Source organism: Hypanus sabinus, chromosome 8 (assembly GCF_030144855.1).
Source record: "Hypanus sabinus isolate sHypSab1 chromosome 8, sHypSab1.hap1, whole genome shotgun sequence".
NCBI lineage: Eukaryota > Metazoa > Chordata > Chondrichthyes > Myliobatiformes > Dasyatidae > Hypanus > Hypanus sabinus.
In genome coordinates this window covers 17,850,318-17,875,672 of record NC_082713.1, presented here as the reverse complement: position 1 = coordinate 17,875,672, position 25,355 = coordinate 17,850,318, and the positions used below count along the sequence as shown (strand labels likewise).

Here is a 25,355-nt window from a genome sequence, read left to right as displayed (position 1 = left end):
CAGCAGGCCAGGCAGCATCTATAGGAAGAAGCGCTGTCTGTTCTAGAGTCCCACAAAGTCAATCACTGGCATTTGGTTAACCGATATGGGAGTCATCGTGTAAGATTCCCTAGAGGTCAACTTGCAGGTTGAGATTGTAGTAAAGAAGACAAATGCATTGTTAGTATTCATTTTGAGAGAACTAGAATATAAGTGCAAGGATGTAATACTGAGGCTTTATAAGGCATTGGGCAGACCACACGGAGTGTTGTGAGCAGTTCTTGGCTCTGAGAAAGGATATGCTGACATTGGAGAGGGTCCAGAAGAGGTTCATAAGAATAATCCTGGGAATGAAAGGGCTAATATATGAAGAACATCTGAAGGCTCCAAGCCAGTACACACTGCAGTTTAGAAAAACAAAGTGGTTCTTATAGAGACCTATTGAATATTGAGAAAGGATGTTTCTTATAGTGGGGTGGTCAAGGACCAGAGGTGCAACATCAAAATACAAGGACACCCCTTTAGAACACAGATGAGAAGGAATTTCTTTAGCCAGGGGGTGATAAATCTGTAGAATTCATTGCCACAGATAGTTGTGCAGGCCAAGTCATTGGGGTATATTTTAAGCAGAGCTTAATGGGTTCTGAATCGTAAGGCTGTGAAAGGTTATGTGGAGAAGGCAGAAGAATGGATTTGAGAGCAAAAATAAATCAACCATGGTGGAGCAGACTTGATGGGCCGAATGGACTTACTCTACATCAATTTCTTATGGATACTTGAATATGGAACAAGAATACTTGTTCTCATTCATTTTGCGTTTATTATCACTAACTTTAAAAATTAAATAACTGACTTTCATAATGACCTCTGTTCATTTCTGTTTCAGGTGTTATCCTGGATACATCCTGACAATCAAGCTGTGATTGTTCGTTGTAGTCAACCTCTGGTTGGGATGAGTGGAAAACGTAGCAAGGATGATGAAAAATATGTTGATATTATTAGAGAGTCCAATGGCCAGATCCAGAAGTTAGCGATCTTTGATGCAAGGCCAAGTGTCAATGCAGTTGCCAATAAGGTTTGTACTGTAGAGTCACACAACATACAGGCCCTTTGGTCCAACTGGTCCATGCCGACCAAACTGCGCCATTCAGTCAAGTCCCAGTTACCATGCTTGGCCCCACGTCCTTCTAAACTTTCCTATCTATGTACTTGTCCAGTTGTCTTTTAAAAGTTGTTAATGTAACTTGACTCAACCATTTCCTTTGGCAACTGATTTTGTGCATAGGCCACCCTCTTATGTTTATATATTAAAAACGTTTCCCTTCAATTTCCTCTTAAAATCTTGCTCCTTTTACCTTGAACCTGTGCCCTTTGTTTCACCAATCCTGAGAAAAACTATGCATATGCACCCAATCTTTATGTCTCGTGATTTTACTTCTTGATCTCTGACACATCAAGAAAAAAAAACTCTTGCTGTTATGGTCCGGTCCGTGATGTATGTGTTCCGGTTCACTGTCCAGTCCGTGGACTCCGAACTCCGGGTCTTCTGGCTGTCCGTTGTTTCAGTTGGGCTTAATCACAGGCACCTGATTCTCAAATTGGGGCTGGAATATAAGTGGCCCTGGGTTTGAGTGTGGTTGCTGGCTCGTCTCGTCGGTATCCCGTCCTCACCTCTGTGGGGTAAGTCAGACTGTTCTTGCCGTTACCCTACAGTGGGATCTGTCCCTTCCGGTCCGTGCCTCCGTTGGATAAGTCAGGCTGTCTTTGCCGTACGCTGAGGCTGGACTGTTCCCTTCCTTCCCTCTGAAGCCCTGCCAGCTACCCTCGTCTGAAGCCGTGCCGGCAACCTCGCCTGTGTCCTTGCCTGTATCGCCATCAAGTTCAGCCACCGGTGTGAGACTGGAGCCTTGCCACGCCAACAGAAGGAACTATCTATCATTGAGCTTGGAGCTGTCTCTTTGTGTCCCTGTGTTTAGTGCCCGTGTGTGAGTCCCAGCCCTATGTCATGTCCCCAAGGAGGGGTCCTGACTCTATGTAGAGCCCTGGCCCTATGTCCTGTTCCAAAGGAGGGGTCCTGGCTCTGCATTCTCTGTTCCTGTGCTCCAGTCCAAGGCTCCGTGGAGGTTGCAGTCCGTGACAAAGGCTCCGAGGGGGTTCCAGTCCATGTCCCAGGCTCCGAGGGGGTTCCAGTCCGTGTCCCAGGCTCCGAGGGGATTCCAGTCCGTGTCCCAGGCTCCGAGGGGGTTCCAGTCCGTGTCCCAGGCTCCAAGGGGATTCCAGTCCGTGTCCCAGGCTCCGAGGGGGTTCCCAGTCCGTGTCCCAGGCTCCGAGGGGATTCCAGTCCGTGTCCCAGGCTCCGAGGGGATTCCAGTCCGTGTCCCAGGCTCCGAGGGGGTTCCAGTCCGTGTCCCAGGCTCCGAGGGGATTCCAGTCCGTGTCCCAGGCTCCGAGGAGGTTCCAGTCCGTGTCCCAGGCTCCGAGGGGATTCCAGTCCGTCTCCCAGGCTCCGAGGAGGTTCAAGTCCGTGTCCCAGGCTCCGAGGGGATTCCAGTCCGTGTCCCAGGCTCCGAGGAGGTTCCAGTCCGTGTCCCAGGCTCCGAGGGGGTTCCAGTCCGTGTCCCAGGCTCCGAGGGGGTTCCAGTCCGTGTCCCAGGCTCCGAGGGGATTCCAGTCCGTGTCCCAGGCTCCGAGGGGATTCCAGTCAGTGTCCCAGGCTCCGAGGGGATTCCAGTCCGTGTCCCAGGCTCCGAGGGGATTCCAGTCCGTGTCCCAGGCTCCGAGGGGATTCCAGTCAGTGTCCCAGGCTCCGAGGGGATTCCAGTCCATGTCCCAGGCTCCGAGGGGGTTCCAGTCCGTGTCCCAGGCTCCGAGGGGGTTCCAGTCCGTGTCCCAGGCTCCGAGGGGATTCCAGTCCGTGTCCCAGGCTCCGAGGAGGTTCCAGTCCGTGTCCCAGGCTCCGAGGGGATTCCAGTCCGTGTCCCAGGCTCCGAGGGGATTCCAGTCCGTGTCCCAGGCTCCGAGGGGGTTCCAGTCCGTGTCCCAGGCTCCGAGGGGGTTCCAGTCCGTGTCCCAGGCTCCGAGGAGGTTCCAGTCCGTGTCCCAGGCTCCGAGGGGGTTCCAGTCCGTGTCCCAGGCTCCGAGGAGGTTCCAGTCCGTGTCCCAGGCTCCGAGGGGGTTCCAGTCCGTGTCCCAGGCTCCGAGGGGAATCCAGTCCGTGTCCAAGGCTCCGAGGAGGTTCCCAGTCCGTGTCCAAGGCTCCGAGGGGGTTCCAGTCCGTGTCCCAGGCTCCGAGGGGGTTCCAGTCCGTGTCCCAGGCTCCGAGGGGGTTCCAGTCCGTGTCCCAGGCTCCGAGGGGGTTCCAGTCCGTGTCCCAGGCTCCGAGGGGGTTCCAGTCCGTGTCCCAGGCTCCGAGGGGGTTCCAGTCCGTGTTCCAGGCTCCGAGGGGGTTCCAGTCCGTGTCCCAGGCTCCGAGGGTATTCCAGTCCGTGTCCCAGGCTCCGAGGGGATTCCAGTCCGTGTCCCAGGCTCCGAGGGGATTCCAGTCAGTGTCCCAGGCTCCGAGGAGGTTCCAGTCCGTGACAAAGGCTCCGAGGAGGTTCCAGTCCGTGTCCCAGGCTCCGAGGGGATTCCAGTCCGTGTCCCAGGCTCCGAGGAGGTTCCAGTCCGTGTCCCAGGCTCCGAGGGGATTCCAGTCCGTGTCCCAGGCTCCGAGGAGGTTCCAGTCCGTGACAAAGGCTCCAAGGAGGTTCCAGTCCATGTTCAAGGCTCCGAGGAGGTTCCAGTCCAAGTCCAAGACGTAGCCTAGACCCTGAGTCCTGGTCTCGTCTAGGGCTAGTGTCCGTGTCCAGCTGCGCTCTCCCTGCTTCTGCTTTGCTCTCCCTTTACCTAGGCTCTGCATTCCTGCTCTCCCTTGACCTTGGCTTTGCGTTCCTGTTCTTCCTCAACCAAGACCAAGTCTGAGCCTCATGTTCTCGTCCAGCCGTGGAGTCCCGAGTCCTGCCCCCATGGCCAATCCTGTTGCTTTGCCACATCCACTCCTCACCTGGATCCAGAGTCCAAGCCCGAGTCAAGACCCAGGTTCTGGGTCCCTGTCCAGTCTCTGGCTTGGAGTCCTTGTCCAGGTTCCTAGTTCCTCGTCCATGTCCCACTTTCCTACACTAGTCCTAGCCCTTGCCCTATCTCCTAGTCTTGTCCAGCACTTGTGTCTTGTCCAACGTCGTTTCTTCCCCACTTTTCTTGCTTTCTTGATGTACCTAGTCCTCTCCCTAGTACTTCAGTGTCTGTGTCTTGCAGTTGGGTCCTCTCTCAAAGCCCTCCACCCTCTGTATGACACTAGCTTGTTCTACCTATGCCTATGAGTCAATCTCTTGAGTTGCAGCAACATCCTTGTAAATGTTTTCTAATCAATACTGATTGCAAAACTCCAAGTGAATCCTTTACCATTCTAAAGTCAGAGAGATGATATACTATATTACTAATGTGACTTAATGGTATGGTATTAGACTGGTAGCTTCAAAGAAAGGGCAACAAATTTAATAAATAATGAATGTTCTTTGTGTTTTTGCCTTGAGTACCTAGTCCATATGCTCTGTTCCTTTCCATCTAGTAAGTAGCTCTTGTATAGCTGAGTAAGGGGAAAATCTATTACTCTCTTCTCTCTGGTTATTTGGCATGATCAGGAAGTGCAATAATGCCAACATTGCTAACATTCCAAAATATGTTTTTAAAATCATAATAAAGCAAAGACTTAGGTTGGGGGATATGATTTTAGTTTTACTTGCTCAGCATTTAGCTAAACCTGATTACAATTTACAATTTGGTCTTTGTCAATTATCTCTAGTTTATTCTTGGTGGAAATGGTGACTAGGTGAAAAAGTTTAAGATAAATTTATTATGGAAGTATGTATATGTCACCATGTGCTACCTTGAGATTCCTTTTCTTGCAGATATTTACAGGAAAATAAAGAAATGTAATAGAATTTATGAAAAACTATACATAAACACTAACAACCAATATGTAAAAGCAGTCAAATTGTGCAAATAAGAAAGATACCAATAAGTAATGCCGAGAACATGACTTGTAGAGTCTTTGAAAATGAATCAGTAAGTTGTGGAATCAGTTCAGAGTTTACACACTGATTCAGGAGCCTAATGGTTGTAGGATAATAGGGTTAGTTGTTCTCTTTAGAGCATAGAAGGTTCAGAAGAACTTAACAGAAGAGTGAAAAATTGGCATAGATTTAGATAGGTTTATTTAAAGGAAGTTGTTCCCATTTGTGAATGGTGCAAGAACCACAGAGACACATTTAAAATTCTGCACCAAATGTACATGAGGACTGCAAGCAAAAATATTTTACTCGGGCAGTGGTTCAGGATTTGGAGTTTGCAGTTGGTATGTGTGATGAAAGCAGAATCAATCAGTGCCTTTAAAAACAGTTGGTTATGCATTTGAAGAAAGACTTTTTTCAGGGCTTTGGGGAAAAAGCAGTGTAATAGACCTGTCAGGATTGCTTTACTACAGCCCCATATTGACTTGTTCGGTTGAACAGCCCCCTCCAGTACCTTAACAATTCTATGATTCAGTCTGCAGTTGCTAGAATTAGATAGATAATATTAGGTGCTTAGTACTCATTTTTGAAAATACATTCCATTTCCCTCTTAGCTTGTTAATCATTTCCTAAATCTACAAAACCAATTCCCTTACAACCAGACTTCTCACTGAAATCAAATTAACTTTTGTTTTATGATTGGATGACCCTATTGTATGCTTTCAATTCCTGTGCTTCACCTGTTAGTCTAGCATTGATCAGAAACACAGAAATAGTTTATAGCTGATCCATACATCGGGGTGAATGAAATTTCTTTACTTATGTGAAGCTCACCAAGTGAACAACGTGGTAATAACAAATGCAGTGAGTGCAAACAGCTGAGCTGCAAAGCTGTATTGCAAAAAGAAATATTAAAGTGATAACAGTGGAAGAGATAGAATTAATAATCCTGTCTGACGTTATAGATATTTGTTTAAAAAGTCTCAGATTCAAAAGATATGAGAAAAATAGCGGCTGGTGGTTTAGTGGCATCAGCCCCAGACTGCGAAGCAAATGATCCCTAGTTTGAATCTGGCCGGCCACTTGCACGCTTTCCAACCATTCTGGGTTGAGTGTCAAGCTAACAACTTGGCCTTGTAAAAATAAGTCAAAATGCTACGGAAACAGCAAAAATGCCACCTGGTGCACTACAAGGTATGGAAAGAAACAACAAAATAAAAAAAGCTGTGAAAAGTAGCAGAATAAAAATAGTTATGTTTAGAGATTCATAAAATGTTCAAAAATCAACAAACATTAAAATATGAATGAAATGAAAGCTAATCATTTCACACTTTAATTCTTCATGGGGGTGCTGTGGATGTACTGTATTTTACTGTAGGTACGGAAGCTATTTAATAATGCCTAGGTTTTGAAAGTTGTGACATAAATAAATTATGTCCTGGCATTATGGTGGGGTTGCATACTGAAATCTTAAATTTTTTAATTGTGATTTGTGAATTTTTTAAGGATGAATTTCTGTTGCCAGAACAGCTCTGAAGCTGGGCACACTGAAACTGTAGGCAAAAGTCATAATTTGGCTAATGTTTTTCTGTTTCCAATAAAAAGCTATATTATTCAAAGGTCAATTACATATAATATCTTGAATGTTTTAAATGTTATTTTTGTATTTCTTGTATAATGTGATTCTTTTTTATTTTAAATGATCTGGTTGAGTTGCTTCTAAATTGTTATGTGTGTATCTTGTAACAACCTCTTCCTTTCATCCAGTCCTATATAAATTACAAAGTCTTTTGTTGGAAATTGAGAATGTCCCCTTTTTATGTTTCAGGCTACTGGTGGAGGCTATGAAGGTGATGATGCCTATCAGAGAGCAGAACTAATTTTCCTTGACATTCATAATATCCATGTGATGAGGGAGTCTCTAAGGAAGTTGAAGGATATAGTGTACCCCACTGTGGAGGAGTCCCATTGGCTGTCAAGTCTTGAGTCTACACACTGGTTGGAACACATCAAGGTGAGATGGTTCTGACTGCTGTTGTGTAAAGTGACTGGTGATGAGCAGCAAAACATGACGTGCTACTTTCATATTTTATTTAAAGAAAGTTAGATAGCATAATTTTTCACCTTTCCAAGCCTGATTATGGAGAGAATGATTTAAACTTTGTTTTTACTTAAGTACTGCAATATGTTGGTTGTTAATTCAAATTTTTCACTATGTTTCAATGTGCATGTGATAAATAAATGAATCTGAATTAACAAATTGTCACAAAAAAAACTTTTAATTGTGCTTGTAATTTTTATTCAGTACCACCTTTTCAAGGATTTCAAAGTAGGTTTATTATCAAAGAATGCATAAATTATACAACCTTGAGATTTGTTTGCGTACAGACAGCCACAGAGCAAGGAACCTGAAAGAGCCCAATTAAAAATAAATAAAGACCAACACCAGATGTGTAGAGAAAGGAAAACCAAAAACACAAATCATGCAAACGATATAAGCAAGCAACAACATTCCGAACCTAAATGAATTCTTAGATCCTTTTAACTGTTTCTTGGAAACAAAGATTTATATTGTAAAATGAGTAAGCTTTTTTCTAAAAAGGACACATCTTTGCAACTTACGTCTTTATATCTAGTTTGTTCTGGCAGGAGCCATCCAAGTTGCAGACAAAGTCGCATCTGGAAAGAATTCAGCATTGATCCACTGTAGTGATGGCTGGGATCGTACTGCACAACTAACATCTCTAGCTTTACTAATGCTTGACAGCTTTTATCGAACAACCAAAGGGTTTGAAGTACTTATTGAAAAGGAATGGATAAGTTTTGGGCACAAATTTGCAACGGTAAGAATTTCAAACCACTATTCAGACTCTTAATTTGTTAATTTTGTAAGGGTGAATTTATGTTACCCCAACTGCTCTGATGTCGTGTACACTGACTAATGTATAAGTCATAGTTTGGATAACATAAGAGTAACAGTATTCATTGCATGACATAATACATGTATGTCTCACTGAAGAGAATCAAAATCCCTCTGAATAAAGGTTCCTTTGGAACATTGTCGCTTTTGGTACAGCTTGGGTCTTATTATAGAAAAACTTGCTTATTGGTGAATGTTAATATTGAGACTTATTCATAATGTAATAATTTGGATGCATTATAAAGGTGAACAAATGTCTGCTTTGTCTCCATCATGCCATCTTCTTGAAATTAAGTTAATATTTTATTGCTGCAAACTTAAATTCTAATTATTAAATTATTACCTCTGGCGTCAGAGGCTTATTACAGAAACTAGTACAATTTAGATTAGAATAAAACTCGATAACAGACACTTATAGCCCAATGAGTCCATGTTCCCAGTTATACCCATGTGACCAATTAAACTATTAGCTCATACGTCTTTGGAATGTGGGAGGAAACCAGGGCACCTGGAGAAAGTAGTCATGCATGGAGAGAATGTACATCATTTTTACAAACAGTGGCAGAAATTGAACCTTAGTTGCTGGCAGAGTAATGGCATTATGCTAATCACTACACTACTGTGCTGCATATGCCCATAGGTGTTCTGAAGTTATAAAGACGTTGGCCAGTGTTAATACATTGTTCTTAGTGACATTTGCATGATGTTGATCCTCATTTGGACCCAGTAAGATCTGCCAACCTATGTAATCTGCTAGCTGAAGTAAATGTTTTCCACTAAAATGCAGCTAATGGAAGGTTTAATTTCTTGAAATGTTGCTGAATTTTGAACAGCTGATGCTACTGTTCAATTAATCATTAACCAAGTGATTTACTATACTAAATTCAAAGGTTCTTTATAATGCATGTTATTTCTTCTTTTGCTGAAACGCAATGGCCTGCTGTAGAAGTAGGCTAAGTTCAAAGTAAATTTATTATCAAAGTTTGTATATGTTGCCACATAACCCTGAGATTAATTTCCTTGTGGGCATTCACAGTAAGTACACAAACACAACAGAATCAATGAAAAACTGCAAACAATAAAGGTACACAAACAAGTAATGTGCAAAAGATGATGAACTGCAAATACAAAAGAAGAAATAAATAAAATAGTCATAAATAAATAATGACTATCAAGAATATGAGTACTTGAAAGTGAGTCTGTAGTTTGTGGGAACAGTTCAGTGATGGGTAAGTGAAATTAGTCCCTTTGGTTCAAGAGCCTGATGGTTGAGGGGTAATAACTGTTCCTGAACCTCATGGTGTGAAACCTGAGGTTCCACTACCTCCTTCCTGCTGGCTGCAGTGAGAAGAGAGCATGTCCTGGGTGGTGTGGTCTTCGATTATGGATGCTGCTTTCCTGCGACATTGCTCCTCGTAGATGTGTTCATTAGTGGGGAGGGCTTTAACCATGATGGACTGGGATGTATTCACTAATTTTTGTAGGCTTTGCAGTTCAAGGACATTGATGTTTCCATACCAGCCTGTGATATAACCAGTCAATAGTCTTCACCGCACATTTATAGAAGTTAGCCAAAGTTTAAGAGGACATGCCAAATCTGCGCAAACTTCTAAGAGAGTAGAGGTATGGGTTTCTCTGGGTACTGTAGTTTCCTCCCACATTAATTGGTGACAGAGGTAATTGGGTGGTGCAGGCTTGGTGGATCAGAGAGGCTGGCTACCATGCTATACCTCTAAATAAATAATAAATAATCCACTAAATGCATAATATCAGCCCTCTTCACTAGCTTTTTGAGGACATTTATGGATGGGTAATAAATGTTAGCTTGCCTGCAGATGCACATACCACAGATAATAAGTGAAGAAATAAATACTATTTAGCTATAAAAGGATGATTCTGAAGAGTAATTTTTGTCTGAAGGCAAACACTGCAGATTGTCAGATATTTCCCAAGTGTTAAAATGTACTTGCATAGCATTTGGAGCTGAATCTGAATTCTACCTTGGCTCACATGTTCTAAGCTGCTGGTAGGAGAGCTGTTTTTCACTTCCGCAGATGGTTAACCGCTCCTGATGAACTGAAGGTCTAGCTCGTGTCATTGTCAAAGACAAATTTGTGATAATCACAGCATGAGTGCTGTAGGCTTAGTTATTAGGCCATCTGCCTAATAAATCTGGTGTATGAACTTTGTAGGAATAGGAGAGCAAGAGGAACTCCTTTTCCCAGAGAGAGGTGAATCTGTGGAATTCTCTGCCCAGTGAAGCAGTGGAGACTACCTGATTAAATATATTTAAGACAAGGTTAGATAGATTTTTGCATAGCAGGGGAGCTAAGGGTTATGGGGAAAAGGCAGGTAGGTGGAAATGAGTCCGTGGCTAGATCGGCAATAATCTTACTGAATGGCGGAGCAGGCTTGGCAGGCCAGATGGCCTACTTCTACTCCAATTTCTTATCTTCTAGATTATAGGAATGTATAGACATCTCCAGTTGATGATAGGTAACTAGTAAAATTGTGATCATTCTTAAAATATAAGCCATAAACTCTATCAATATCTGAACTGGTTGCAGTCACAGAACTTTCAGTACTGCTAAGAATTCTATAACTGCTGCAGCATGTTTAGCATTATGCAAAGTAGCATCATCAATTTAAAATCAGGATGCTGTCAGTTTGCAATTATATATTTTTAAAATGAAAATTATCTGTAATCTTTAGTTGAATTGGGAAATGCTTGTTGGCTATGTTTCCCATTTTAGAGAGTTGGGCATGGTGACAAGAATCATGCAGATGCAGATCGATCTCCTATATTCCTGCAGTTCATTGATTGTGTGTGGCAAATGACAAAACAGGTGAGTACTTTTAATACCAGGTCCCACTTGATGACTTGTTTCAAACTGAACTTGATGTTTCTGAATATTTTGATTAACTTCTACAGAGAGAATGTTGGTGTTACTAAAAGTTGTTTATATAATAAAATCAGATTTGGAAAAAATACATTCATAGGATATATTTTTTAAATTTTATGGAAAACATTGTTCTAGTAATGTTCAATAGTTTATTTACAGTTCTACTCTTTCAAGGACTGCTGAGGTCATAGGAAGTTAATATTGTAGCTTCAGATCTGGTGGGGTGGGATGTCTTGACTGGACTATACAGTGGGTGATCATGGTAATGACATAAATGGAGACAATGGCACATTCACTTTTCGATTTGTAGAGCACCACAACACAGGAGCAAGCCCTTTGGCCCAAAAAGCCATAAGACGGGAGCAGTATTAGGTCATTCAGCCCATTGAGTGTGCTCCACAATTTCATTATGGCTGATCCCGGATCCCATTCAACTCTATACACCTGCCCTCTCATCATGTTTCTTGATGCCTTGGCCAATCAGGAATCTATCAACTTCCACTTTGAATATACCCACAGACTTGGGCCTCCACCACAGTCTATGGCAGAGCATTCCATAGATTCACCACTCTTTGGCAAAAAACAATTCCTCCTTCTGTTTTAAAAGGTCACCCTTCAATTTTGAGGTTGTGTCCTCTAGATGTGGTTACCCCTCACTACAGGAAGCGTCCTCTCTACATCCAGCTTAAATCGTCCTTTTAATATTTGGTAGATTTCAAAGAGATCCCCATGCATTCTTCTAAATTCCAGTGAGTATAGGCCCAAAGCTGCCAAACACCCTTCATTCCCAGAATCATCCTCGTGAACCTCCTCTGGACTCTCTCCAATGACAGTGCATCCTTTTTTATATAAGGGGTCCAAACTGATTGCAGCCTGATTGGTGTCTTATAAAGCCTCAGCATTATCTCCTTGCTTTTATATTCTATTCCCCTTGAAATTAATGCCAATATTACATTTGCCTTCTTTACCACAGACTCGACCTCTAAATTAACCTTCTGGCAGTTTTGCATGAGGGCTCCTGTGTCCCTTTGCACCTCTGATGTTTGAATTTTCTTCCTATTTAGATTATTGTCTGCAATATTGTTCCTTTTACCAAAATGAATTATCATGCATTTACCAACACTGTATACCATCTGTCACTTTTTTGCCCATTCTTTCAATTTGTCTAAGTCCTGCTGCTGTCGCATTGCTTCCTCGGCACTAGCTACTCCACCACCTATCTTCTTATCATCTGTAAACTTTGCCTCAAAGCTATCAATTCCACTATCTAAATCATTGACAAACAATGTGAAAAGTAGCGGTCCCAATACTGACCCCTGAGGAACACAAGTAGTCACTGGCAGCCAACCAGAAAAGGCCCTCTTTATTCCCACTTTGCTGCCTTTTGTCTGTCAGCCATTCCTCTATCCATGGCAGTGTATTTCCTATAACACCATAGGATTTTATCTTGTTAAGCAGCCTCATGTGAGGCACCTTATCAAACGCCTTCTGAAAATCTAAGTAAGTAACATACACTGCCTCTCCTTTGTTCACCCTGCTTGTTTCTTCCCCGAAGAACTCCTAACAGATTTGTTAGGCAAGATTTCCCTTACAGAAACAATGCTGATTTTGACTTATTTTATCAAGTACCCTGAAACCTCGTCCTTAGTAACGGACTCCCAACACTTTACCAACCACTAAGATTAGGCTAACTGGCCTATAATTTTGTCTCTTTTGTCTTCCCTCCTTGAAGAGTGGAGTGTCATTTGCAATTTTCCAGTGCTCCAGGACCATCTCAAAATCAGGTGATTCTTGAAAAATTATGACCAATGCATCCATTATCTCTTCAGCAACATCTTTCAAGTGTCTGGGATGCAGTTCTTCTGGTCCAGGTGACTTATCCACTTTAAGACCTTTCAGTTTGCCAAGCACTTTTCCTTTGTAATAGCAATGGTACTCACTACTGCTCCCTGACACTCATGGACTTCTGGACATATAGCTACTGTCTTCCACAGTAAAGAATGAAGCAAGGTACTTAATAAGTTCATCTGCCATTTCTTTGTCTCCATTACTACCTCACCAGCATACTTTTCCAGTGGTCCAATATCAACTCTCACCTCTCTTTTATTCTTTATATAACTGAAATAACTTTTAGTATCTTGCTATATATTATCAGTTAGTTTACCCTTGTATTTCATCTTTTCCCTTCTTATAGCTTTTTTAGTTACCTTATGTTAAACTTTAAAAGCTTCCCAATCATCCACCTTCCCACTCACTTTTGTAACCTGAAATGCTCTTTCCTTGGCTTTTCTGCAGTCCTCAACATCCCTTGTCAGCCACGGTTGCCTAGCCCTGCCATTTGAGAACAACTTCTGTGGGACATATCTATCCTGCGCCTTTGAACTATTCCCAGAAACTTCAGCCACCTCTGTTCTGCTATCATCCCCACCAATATTCTCTTCCAAAACACTGGAGCAAGCTTCTCTCTCATGCCTCTGTAATTCCATTTATTCCACTTCGATACTGATACATGTGACTTGGGCTTCTCCCTCTCAAGTTGCAGTATAAATTCAATCATATTACGATCGCTGCCTCCTAAGGGTTCCTTTATGTTAAGCTGACTAATAAAATCTGGGTCAATGCACTCACCTAGTCTAAGATCGCCTTTCCCCTAGTAGGCTCAAGCACAAGCTGCTCTAAAAACCCAACGTGTAGGCACACAACAAGTTCCACCTCTTGGAATCCGACACCAACCTGATTTTCCCAATCCCCTTGTATATTGAAGTCCCCCATTACAATTGCGAGATTGCCCTTTCCAACTCCATTTGCAATCTCAACCCCACATCTTGGCTACAATTTGGAGGACAATATATGATTCCCATAATGATTTTTTTACCCTTTCAGTTTCTTAACTCCACCCACATAGATTTGACATTCTGTGATCCTATGTCACCTCTTTCTAAAGATGTAATTCCATCTCTTACCAATAGTCGCGCCACTGCCTATGCCTTCCTGTCTGTCCTTTTGATACAATGTATATCCTTTAATGTTAAAGTTCCAACTATGACTTTCTTTCAGCCATGACTCAGATGCCCATGTCATACCGACTAATCTCTACACCTTATTCCGAATGCTAAGTGCATTTAAATACAGCACCTTCAGTCCTGCATTCTTTGCCCTCATGAATTTTGCCTCTGTGGTACTATTTAACTCTTTACTCTGTTTTCAGTTGTATGCAATCATTGCTTGTCCTTCCTTGCATCATCTACTTGTAAACCAGGCTGGCTGGTAGAGTAATGGCATCAGCACTGGATTTAAAGGCAGATCATCCTGAGTTGAAACCCAGCCGGGTCCCAGCCTAGGCAGCAGCAGTATCTGTGTGGAAGAAAGGCCTGGCAATCTACTTCCATATCTTGCCATGAAAGCCCTATGGACCCTATGGTCCATGAAGTTATGAAGAGTTGGACTCAACGACTGAACGACAATGAACTTGTAAACCTGCAGGCTCATTCTCATCTCTATTATACAGGTTCTCATTCCCCCTGCCATATTAGTTCAAGCCATTCCCAATGGCTCCAGCAAACCTGTCTGCAAGCCCCCCCCCCCTTCGAATTCAAGTGTAACCCATCCCCTTTGTATAGGTCACATGTGTACAAATGGCCATCTAGTCCATACTGCACTGTTACTCTGCCTAGTCCTTTCAACCCAAATCTGGACCATAGCTTTCTGTATCCCTCCCATCCATGTACTTATCCAAACCTCTCTTATATGTAGCAATCAAATCTGCAACCACCATTTCTGGCAGCTTATTCCCATTCTCATCACCTCCTAGGCTGGGTGTTCTAAACGTTTTTGATGCCATGGACCAATACCATTAAACAAAAGGTCCATGCACCACAGGTTGGGAACCCCTGGTCTAAGTGAAGAAGTTCCCCCTCATGTTCCCCTTAAATATTTCACCTTTCACCCTCAACCTATATAACCTGTAGTTCTAGTCTCACCCAATCTCAGTGGAAAAGGCCTGCTTGCATTTACCCTATAAATAACCCTCATAGTGTTGGCGCATGGCCTAGTGGGCAAGGCATCAGACTAGTAACCTGAAGGTCACTGGTTTGAGCCTCAGCTGAGGCGGCGTGTTTGTGACCTTGAGCAAGGCACTTAACAACACATTGCTTTGCGACGTCACCAGTGCCAAGCTGCATGGGTCCTGGTGCCCTTCCCTTGGACAACATCGGTGGCTTGGAGAGGGGAAGGCCTGCAGCTTGGGCAACTGCTGGTCTCCCATACAACCCTGCCCAGGCCTGTGCCTTGGAAACTCCAGGTGCAGATCTATGGTCTCTCGAGACTGATGGATGCCACCTACCTCCCTATCTACCCCTCATAATTTTGTATGTCTCTATCAAATCTCCCATCATTTGTGTACAGAAATGAAGATTAGAAAAGAAGTGTCTGTGGGTGTGGGAGGCTGAGACTCGAGTGGTTCTGCCTGATTCTCTGAGACAAGATAAATATGGACAATTTGAGTAAAATGACTCATTTTGGTGAGAAAATGTCAGCTTTTATTTGGTATTGTTAAATGGAATATAAGTTAGACTAATTTGAACTAGAACTCCCCATCTTATTGTGGGGTAAAGTAAAAGTTTCATCTTCACCTTTGAGGAGACTTATTAAAATATGCTCAAAGGGGTATTCTTTTTTTTTGGTTCTAGTTTCCAACTGCCTTTCAGTTTAATGAGGTTTTCTTGATTACCGTTCTGGATCATCTGTACAGCTGTCGGTTTGGAACCTTCCTTTACACTTGTGAACAGCAGCGCACAAAGGAGGTTGGTATAAGCACAATTTGGAGACTACCTACCAGACATCTAGTGGTGATCACCATGGTGGATTCTTTATACCTGCTTAATTACTTAAAACCTGTGGTTAGGCACTAAAACTGGTTTTTGAGATGGGAAGGATAAGGGAGGGATGTGGGATAAGAATAAATGTACATGGATTAAAAAATATTTTGTATTTCCTACCTTTTTAAACTAAGCGTGCGCTATAAATTCTAGGCATTCTTTTCATCCTGGTTGCCTTTATTTCACTCTTATTTTCTCTTCAGCTGTTTGTTTTTATTTCACTGCACCTATTTCTCTCTCTTCATTCTGGTTTAATTTCTCCTTGGCTCCTTTCCGTTCATATTTGCACTCAGTGGCTACTTTATTAAGGTACACATGTTCACTGCTTGTTAATGCAAATATCTAATTCAAGATTTAAGCTTTCTCCCTGATGGGAGTGGGACAGACTCCATGGACAGGGTGGGTGGGATCCTTCATGATGTTACTGGCCTTTTTCTGACATCCTTGTGTTTACACACATGTCTTTGATGGCAGATAAGCCTGTGACGGTGATGTGTTGGGCTGTTCTGACTACCCACTAGAGAGCCTTCCTATCCACCGGAGTGCAGATTTGGTATACAGTGATGCAGCGTGTTAGGATGCTCTCTACTGCATGTCTGTAAAGGGCATAATTGTGTGGCAGCAACTCAGTGCACAAAAGCATGCAGACATGGTCAAGAGGTTCAGTTGTTTTTCAGGCCAACTTCAGAATGGAGAAGAAATGTGATCTAAGTGCCTTTGACCATAGAATGATTGTTGGTGCCAGACGGGATGGCTTGAGTATCTCAGAAGTTGCTGATCTGGGATTTTCATGCACAACAGTCTCAAGAGTTTACAGAGAATCATATGAAAACAAAAAAAAAAATTCCAGTGAGTGGCAGTTCTGTGGGCATAAGTGCCTTGTTAACGAGAATGGTCGAACTGGTTCAAGCTGACAAGAAGGTGATAGTAATTCAAATAGCCTCATGTTATAACAGTGGTGTGCAGAAGAACAATTCTGAATGCACAATGCATCAAGCCTTGAAGTGGATGGGCTACAGCAGATGACCATTCCTGTACCTAATAAAATGGCCACTGAGTGCACTTCCCATTATTTTTTGACTATTATTGGGGGAGTCAGCAACTATTAATGAAAGCAGATGGAAGGGAAGAGGTGGGGAAGCAACTGAAATTGAATCTCATAAAGAACATGTTTTCCATTATCTTTTGTGTCATATTTTGGAATCCAAAACTCAAGATACAAAATTCCTGGAGAAAGGGAAGAATTGCAGCATACTCTTAATTGAAAGAATGTATCTTTGTGCCGATAATGCCATTTTAACTCTGCTGCCATTATTTTTTTCATGCTAGTTGACTTGCTGTGTCGTTGTTATGTGCCTTGGGACATTTTACTGCATTAAAGACACTTTATAAATGTAAGGAAACACTAATTTTGTGGGTCTCTTTTCCTGGAACTGCTTTTCTGCTTGCTTCCCTTACTCTTTTTCTCTCTCTCTCTCTCTCTCTCTCTCATTCCCCTTTCTATCTCTGTATGGCCTGTGCTGCTTATCAATATTTTACTTCTCTTTCCCTCTGCCTTGTCTTTTTCTGTATCTCACTGAATTTATCATTTCTATCTTTTGTATGTTTTCAAATTTTATATGACTTGAGACTCTGACCTGATAAAAAACAAATTATCCTAATTATCCTTTTGGTTCTTGGGTATTGAATTACAGCTTTCCTCTTGGATATCAGCATAACCATGTAATTGTCTGAAAACTTATAATTCAGTTCAGATCTATTTTACTAATGTAAATTGATCAGTACAATATTAACCATTTAAGAAATGGTTGAAGATAAAATATACCATATAATCATCAATCAGAAGTGGTATTTATACAACATTATCTATTATCATTTATCTTCTTTCTTAATTGAAGGAATTGCGGAAAAGGACAGTATCCTTGTGGTCTTTTATTAATAGTGATATGGACAAATACATCAATCCCTTCTATACAAAAGACCACCGTGTATTATACCCAGTGGCCAGCATGCGACATTTGGATCTCTGGGTCAACTATTACATTCGTTGGAACCCTTGGTTCAGACAACAGGTATGGAGATGATGAGAAAGATCAAATTGTCTTTCATGCACTGTGTGTTTCTGTAAGAGCAAGTAAGGTTTTGAAGGTGCAAAATGGCCAGATAGTTGTTCCTTTTGTGGTTATGCACTTTGGTTTGCCAGATGCTGATATCAGATATTATTGCTTACTCCATGGGAAAGGGATGTTGGTATAGAATTAGCCATCTCTTCCTTTAAATGATTAAAGATCAGTTTTAGCCATCTCTTCCTTTAAATGATTAAAGATCAGTTTTCTGTTTAGTTTTGCTATTCTTTAACATGGTATGTGCTGCTCATGAACCCAATTCAATTTAAATACAATACTTTCACTGATCCTGATTTCTGCTCTTAAAACATGTACATTGTGCAGTTTTACTAAAACTCGATCATAACTTAGACTGAATCTGTCATATTTCCATCAATATGATTAATCTTTTATTGTTTTATAAAGCATTGGTCAGACCACTGTTGGAGTATTGTGAGCATTTTGGGGTCCCTTATCTCAGAAAGGATGTGCTAGCATTGGAGAGGACCAGAGAAGATTCAGGACATTAATGGCTCTGGGCCTGTACTTGTTGAAGTTTAGAAGAATGAGGGGGTATGCCATTGAAACCTATCAAATATTGCAAAACCTACATAGAGAAGACATGGAAAGTACGTTTCCTATAAGGACAAATCTAGGACAAGAGGGCAGAACCTCAGAATAGAAGGGTCTCCCTTTAGAACAGAGATGAGAAATTTCTTTGGTGGTGAATCTAGAATTCATTGTCACGGATGGCACTGGAGGCTGTTATTGAGTATATTTAATGCGGAGGTTCTTGATTGGTAAGTACGTTAAAGGTAATGGGATTGAGAGGGATAATAAATCACCCATATTGAAATGGCAGAACAGACTCAATGAGCAGAATGGTTTAATTCTGCTCCTATGTCTTATGGTCTTATCAGATAATGAATTCCCCGCATGAGATTTTGTTGCTTACTCCATGACAAAGGCTGTTGTTGCAGAATGTGCCATTCAACCATCACTTCCTTTAAATGATAAAGGATAATCTTTCTTCTGATTTTTTTTGTGTGTGTGTGGTTTTTAATCCCAAATAAATCTAACGCACCTTCTAGATTTTCACTGATGCTCATATCTCTTAAAGCTAATCATTAATTTGTGTGGTACAGTTTTGCTAATCTTGAATCTTAATACTTAGTTTGCCTTTGACTAGTCTGTGCTGCTTTATTTAATTAATTCAAATTTCTATGGATGCTTGATATTGTTTCCCAAAATTTTGTTTTAAAAGCTTCTATGGGCTGAGATTAAACTGATAGCTTGCTATTGAAGGTATCCTTGTCGTCATTTTTGAACATTGGCATTGCTTTTCTCATTTTTCAGTCCTCTGATGCCTTCCCAGTATCGAGAGGTGTTTGAAATATTATGCCAAGTCCTTTCTCATATCCCTTGGCAATCTCAGATGCTACAGTTTAAACCTGTTCATATTTTAAGCTTTGCTTGCCTTTTTGATGTCACCTTTTCACCTGACATTCTATTTATTGTTTCTACAACCTTCTGTCCCACTGAGATTTTATTAGCATCCTATTCCTTGACAAGGACGAAGTACTTTCTAGGTATCCCAGCCACATGCATTGTCCCTGTATATAAGTTCACTTTCCTTAGCACCTAATCAATCTCATCCTTACTCTTACTGCCCACTTATAATTTACTTGCCCGTGGAGTAATTTTGCATTCCTTTTTAAATTAGCTTCCATTCTATTTTTGCATGATCTCTTTGCCATTTTTTTGTTCACCTGTCTGTTTACTGTATTCAGCCTAATTCTCATTGCAGTCCATCTGATAAGTGTTGTTACACAGGGATTGCCAGGGGTTTTTGACATTGTGACAGTGAAGGTTTCGCATTTGGGATAGTTTGTGATTTCAAATGAACTTACAGGAAGAGGCATTCCTGTATATCTGCTGACATTTTTTTTCTAGACAGCAAAGGTCAAAGATTCTGCAGCTGATGTCACAGAAGCCTTGTCAAGTTGCTCCAATACATCTTGTAGTTGGTATACTTGGCAGCAGCTAACACACTGATAGCAGAGGGAGTGAATGGAATGCCCTTCAAGTGGACTGCTTTGTTGGAAATGGTAGTCAGCTAATTGAATACTGTTGAAACTGTACTGAAGTGGGGAGTAATCCATCACACTTTTGTGCCTTACAGATATTGGAATTGTTAGGAGTCAGAAGGTAAATCACGCACTGCAAACATCCAGTGTAGTCATAATATATGGAATTGGTTTGGTTTAGTGTTCACGGTGAGGCAAGTAATTACTGAATTGCTCTGTGCATCAGTTGCCATATATAACATCTGGTCCATTGCTCAAGAACATGAAGGATTGAGTGGATTGGAAGAGGTTGTGAACTTAAATCATAAAGAGAACTTTTTAACTTTGTGGGAGAATATTTTTTCTATAATGTTGTCATAAAATAACACCATTTTACTCATAACCAATTACTTAATCTTTTATTAATGGTGTTCTTGTTCTCCTTTGAACAGCAAGATCCAGTTCAACAGCGATACAAAGAATTATTGGTTATACGAGAGCAGTTATTGAAGAAACTAGAGGAACTACAGATCTCAGACTCCTCAACAGGAATGATCCCCCATGTTTCTAATTCATCAACTCCATCTTCTACAATGCCCATATCTCCACGATCACAGACAACTCTTTGAGATACACATATAGAAATCTGAATCATTGTAGCTCGGATTACTTTAGAAACTGTAAAAAGTTTGTAAATGTTATCCTGCAGCATGTTAAAAGAATGCTGGATAGGGGTGTTGATTTATTTGCATGTTAATACTATAATGCTTCTTTATACAAAAATGAATTAAAACTATTTTGATAAATATATTATTCTAAATTACGCTTGTGCCTTAGTTGAAATGGTAGCAGGCTGCCATTTACATAGGGTTAATGTCCTGCTATTTCTGTTTAAGTCAGCCGCATTGCTGACTTTTAGTCACTGAATAAAGAAAACTGTGGAATTACTCATCTCAAAATTAATGAGTAGCGGGAGTCTGGCTTACTGCTGTCGAGCTTCTATGGGTTAAACTAATTCGATAGCATTTGTGGCTTGTACAGTAAATTACACTGCTCCCTACCATAGTGTTAAGTAGATAGTCAAAAGCCAATGCCAAACATTATAAGCACTAGGTTAGGAAAGTCTTTGAAACACATTGAGAGGAAATTGATCTCGGGGCATAGCACGAAATGGGCTGATTAAGGCAACAACTTATTTTGTGTTCTGCTTGATTCACGGGCTGCCAATTAGGTGTTGCCTGTTAGCACCATTGCCCATCTTTTGTTCCATACCTCCCCGTGTATGTGACGGTAGATGGTCATGTTCTCCAAACCTCTGTATTATACAGTGTTGCTTTTTAAATGATCAAACATCAGGGTTTGAATAAAAAATGAACTTCAGTATTTTACAGTCTAGACTTTCTCACATTTTATAAATAAAAACTTACACTTGAACACAACTATTGGTTTATACCTACAAAAAAAAATACAATAGTGCAGGAACACCTGCATTCCTGAATGAGCAACTCAGCTACATGAAAACAACCAGTGTACTTGCCTACTGTACATAATAGTGGGTTGTTTGTCTCTAATAAAATACACATAATTTAAACAAAATAATTGTTTCCTGGAAATGCTGACGTAACTTGACCCTTAAAGGTTGTATTCAGTTTCAGTTTTAGAAATTGTTTTATTTTTGTGGGCTAGAAAGCATAATGACTGATGTTGGAATGTGCTGCATTTTAATAACTGATTTACCTCACTTTTCGTTGTTTGGCACCCTTATACCAATGGATCTGAAAATAAACATGGGGTTAAAGCTGAAAATGCACATAGAAATGGATGTCAAAAGAATGGCCCACGATAAGGTTAAAAATATCAAAAGTAATTATAGGCTTTAGTTCTCAGTCCCTCCAGTGCTGCAGAGATGTTCTGGGTAGCATAGTACCTTGATTGTGCTTTGGGACATTTTATATCTGCCAAATTTAATGTAAAAATTAGTTTAGGATTTCGCGTTTGTTGTGCAAGGCCCAAAAGTCCCTAATTGCTTTGCTTTTTGTATCTAACATAAAAATAACTTATTTTTAAGAGTAAATTAAACTGAGTTTAATCAATCTGGCAGCACTCAATAATTTCAGAGTGGATTCAAATCACATTACAGACCACCTAACATTTTTTTAGACTGTTAAGAATTATATTGTTAAGAGTGGAAGGCTTCACCTGTCAGTGCAAGTCTATGTAAAATATCTTGTATTGATCTTAATGGTAGCAAAGGAGGACTTATGATATATTGGCCAATGCTGATTATTAGTTATGCTTTCGCTTTTGGGTTCACCTTCTAAAATCTAGAACTTTACCTGCATGTCAACAATATTTGCACTTAAAAAAAGACTCGTGGTTTGGAAAGTGTATGGATGTTTTTTTTTTGCATTTCCAATTTGTCTCAAATTGAACACACAGTTCTAACTTCAAAGTTGATACAATACCCAACTGATTCTTGATGCAAGCTTGCTTCAAGTTCCAGAGGTCTGCATTAAATTTAGTTGCTTCCTAGACTTTGCCATTGATACGTTATTCTAATGTAACTGAAAAGGCAGTTTTGAGAAATATGTTTGACCTTAAAATTACTATTTCCTAAAATTTGTGAAGTTTTTATTTTTTGTAATGTGGTTGTTTCAAGGTCTGCTTTGTTGCTGTTGAACCCTTTGGAATTCCCAGGCATTTGTAGGCCAAAAGTCATTATACTGTCTTCAATATAAATACTTCCTTGATTGTAAATCTGAGCCTGAGATCAATTGGGAAATGTGTGACAACTTTAAATATGACTATCCATCACAGTCAGTAGATTGGATCATCTGTAGCTGTTAAGACAGCAAAACAGAATCTGGTGTGGATAACAGGCATGTAAGAAGATCGAAAGTTCCCACTATTGTCTTCTGTCAGGCTGTAATGTACAGCTGCTTTCTGGAGTTTTCTGCTGTACATTCATCGTAGCAATGGCATATTTCCTGTTGGGTTTTTTGAGGGATTAATTAGGCGTACTGCCATTTATTACCTCAGTTTAACAATGTCTCAGTGTTAAATTAAGTCGAATTAAAGGCTTAGAAACTTTAATTGTTTTTATCTACTTTGTAATAAATATGCCCACGTTGTCTTTGCAAATCATAAATTGCACATTATTAATCATTCCATTTCTCCACAAGAATATTATTAAACATCAGAAATCCAGGCTGCTTGAATCATTTTCCTTTTGGTTAATCAGTAATTGAGCTACTTAATTGTTTTATCTGTAGTAGCCAAAGGCCTTTATTTTGTGGGCTATGAAGCATTTGTAATTAATTATAACAGATTAACAGATTATTGCAGATTAAACTGTTACTTAAAGCTGATGCTCTCAAAATCTACTGATAATCAGACTATATTTTGTAGCTAAATGCTATTATTGATTCTTATTGTTTTGGTTCTTCATCAAGTTTTTGTATAAGATCACAAGAAAGTACTAAAAGGTTCATGTATGATGCACATATTTCATTGTGACTACTGACTGTATTAATTTTAATATTGCCCTCGTAGAGAACAACTTGCTTTGAAATATGTCGGATGTAAAATGAGCTTATATGACTGCAGCACAAGTAAATAGATGAAAAAAAATTCTAAGGTATACTCTGGGATTGAGATGCTGTGTTTTACGCAGGGTTAGAAGATTCAACACTTGAATTAGAGGTATTTGTATGTGTGCTATAATCCATTGTTAATCTCTTTTGTGTGTTCTCTTACACAGTATGATTTCCAAATCTTTCCATCAAATTAACAAATTATTTTAATGTTCATTAAAATCAGTTTTATAACTGTTAATGAATGTAATTAAATATGATACAGTAGGTAAATAACAGCACTTGCAAATATTTATTAGGTTTAACAGAATATTGAGAATATATCTTTGTGGTTTGATGTAGTGTCCATGTTCTTTTTATGTCCTGTTTAGATTTACTTGACAATAATGCTTTGCCACTGTCAAATGGACAGAAATGACTTTCCAAGATGGTTGAATTCCTGGATTCATTAGCATTACTGAAAATTGACTTAAGCTTGAAACCGTAAAACATTATTAAAATCTCATTACCATTTCTTTTAAAAAAAAATACAACAAATTTCACCCTTACTGTTTTGTTGCATTTTCTTGAATGTCTGTTTTTTGTGTCTATTTATTGTTTTCTCAGGATATTTGCCTTCAATCTCACACTCTGCTTTTTGTTTCCACATCTGCAGTTTCTGAAAACTGCATGATTTAACAGGGGATAAGATTACAGTTTATCAAAGTTGAAACTTTAAGAATAATGGAGTAATTTGAGACTATAGAATGAGGGACTAATCTTTTCACATGCTTTGTATACATTGCATTAAAAACTGATGTTTATAATTAAACAGTATACAAAATTGATTTATGTTATGTTTGCCTTGTACAGTCAAAGATGCTACTGTTTAACTATTGAGAAATAAAAAATGAGATATCTTAAGATGTTCTGACATTTCACTGCTATGTTGAATGCTCATTTCTCAGTTGTAAATAAGGATGCAATGAATAGCCATCTCATTTCACTAATTGGTGTATTATTTGCAGATTATATAAAAGCTAGATAGTTACAATGCTCTGAGAATATTCAGTTTTGAGTCAGTCAAAATCAGCTTTAATATCACTGGCATTGTGAAACCTGTTGTTTTGGGCAGCATTACAGTGCAATCCATAATAAAAACATAAATGACCAAAGAAATATATATAAAAATTGAATAAATAGTGCAAAAAGAGAGAAAAACAGTGAGGTAGCATACATGGTTCATTGTCCATTCAGAAATCTGAAGGCAGAGGGTAAGTTGTTCTTAAAACACTGTGTATCTTCAGGCTCCTGTACCACCTTGATGGTAGCAACAAGAAGAGGGCATGTTCTAGGTGAATGGGGGTGCTTGATAATGGATGAAATATACTAGAGCTTACAATATCTATCGCTTGAATGCATACCCAAAAATGAAGGCATGTTTAAGTTTTAACCTGCTGTATAAATTTATTTGTGTTGTATAGAAAGATGTAGTCATTGGAGGCAGAGATTTATAGTTTAGGGTCCAGACCCAGTGCTTCATTATGGTATAATATACTTCCTGTGAGTGTATATAAACAAAGAATTTGGTTGATATCTATTGCACACCAGACTTTACCTGTGGTTGGAGCCAAAACTATTTTTGTTTCTGAAGGTAAACTTGGTGATTGACAAGGGATTTTGCATATTTAGATTTTATTTTCCAAGTAACTAATTTGAACCTATTAAGTTAGAGTTATACAGCACAGAAATGGGATCTTCAGCTCAACTCTGCTAATCTCATTTGTCCTTCGTATTGCCTTTAAAAGGCAGTAGTTTGTATTTGCTTCTACTGCCTTGGCAGCTTGTTCCGTATAACCCTCACCATCTAATCAAGAACTTGCCC

At 40.2% G+C, this 25,355-nt stretch overlaps 1 protein-coding gene across 2 annotated transcripts in view; it reads left to right on the top strand.

Moving 5' to 3' along the window:
- The window catches only part of mtm1 (myotubularin 1), a 122,603-nt gene extending 98,197 nt beyond the window's left edge, over positions 1-24,406 (top strand). The window contains exons 9-15 of one of the 2 annotated variants that reach the window (XM_059976735.1): positions 866-1,054; positions 6,856-7,041; positions 7,664-7,870; positions 10,701-10,793; positions 15,539-15,652; positions 17,626-17,799; positions 20,351-24,406. In XM_059976735.1, the coding sequence (XP_059832718.1) occupies positions 866-1,054; positions 6,856-7,041; positions 7,664-7,870; positions 10,701-10,793; positions 15,539-15,652; positions 17,626-17,799; positions 20,351-20,527 (1,140 nt within the window). In that variant the 3' untranslated portion in view covers positions 20,528-24,406. Of the gene's footprint in view, positions 1-865; positions 1,055-6,855; positions 7,042-7,663; positions 7,871-10,700; positions 10,794-15,538; positions 15,653-17,056; positions 17,122-17,625; positions 17,800-20,350 lie in introns of those variants that run through there. The other variant, XM_059976736.1, reaches the window with a different exon arrangement.
- Positions 24,407-25,355: the final 949 nt, after the last annotated feature.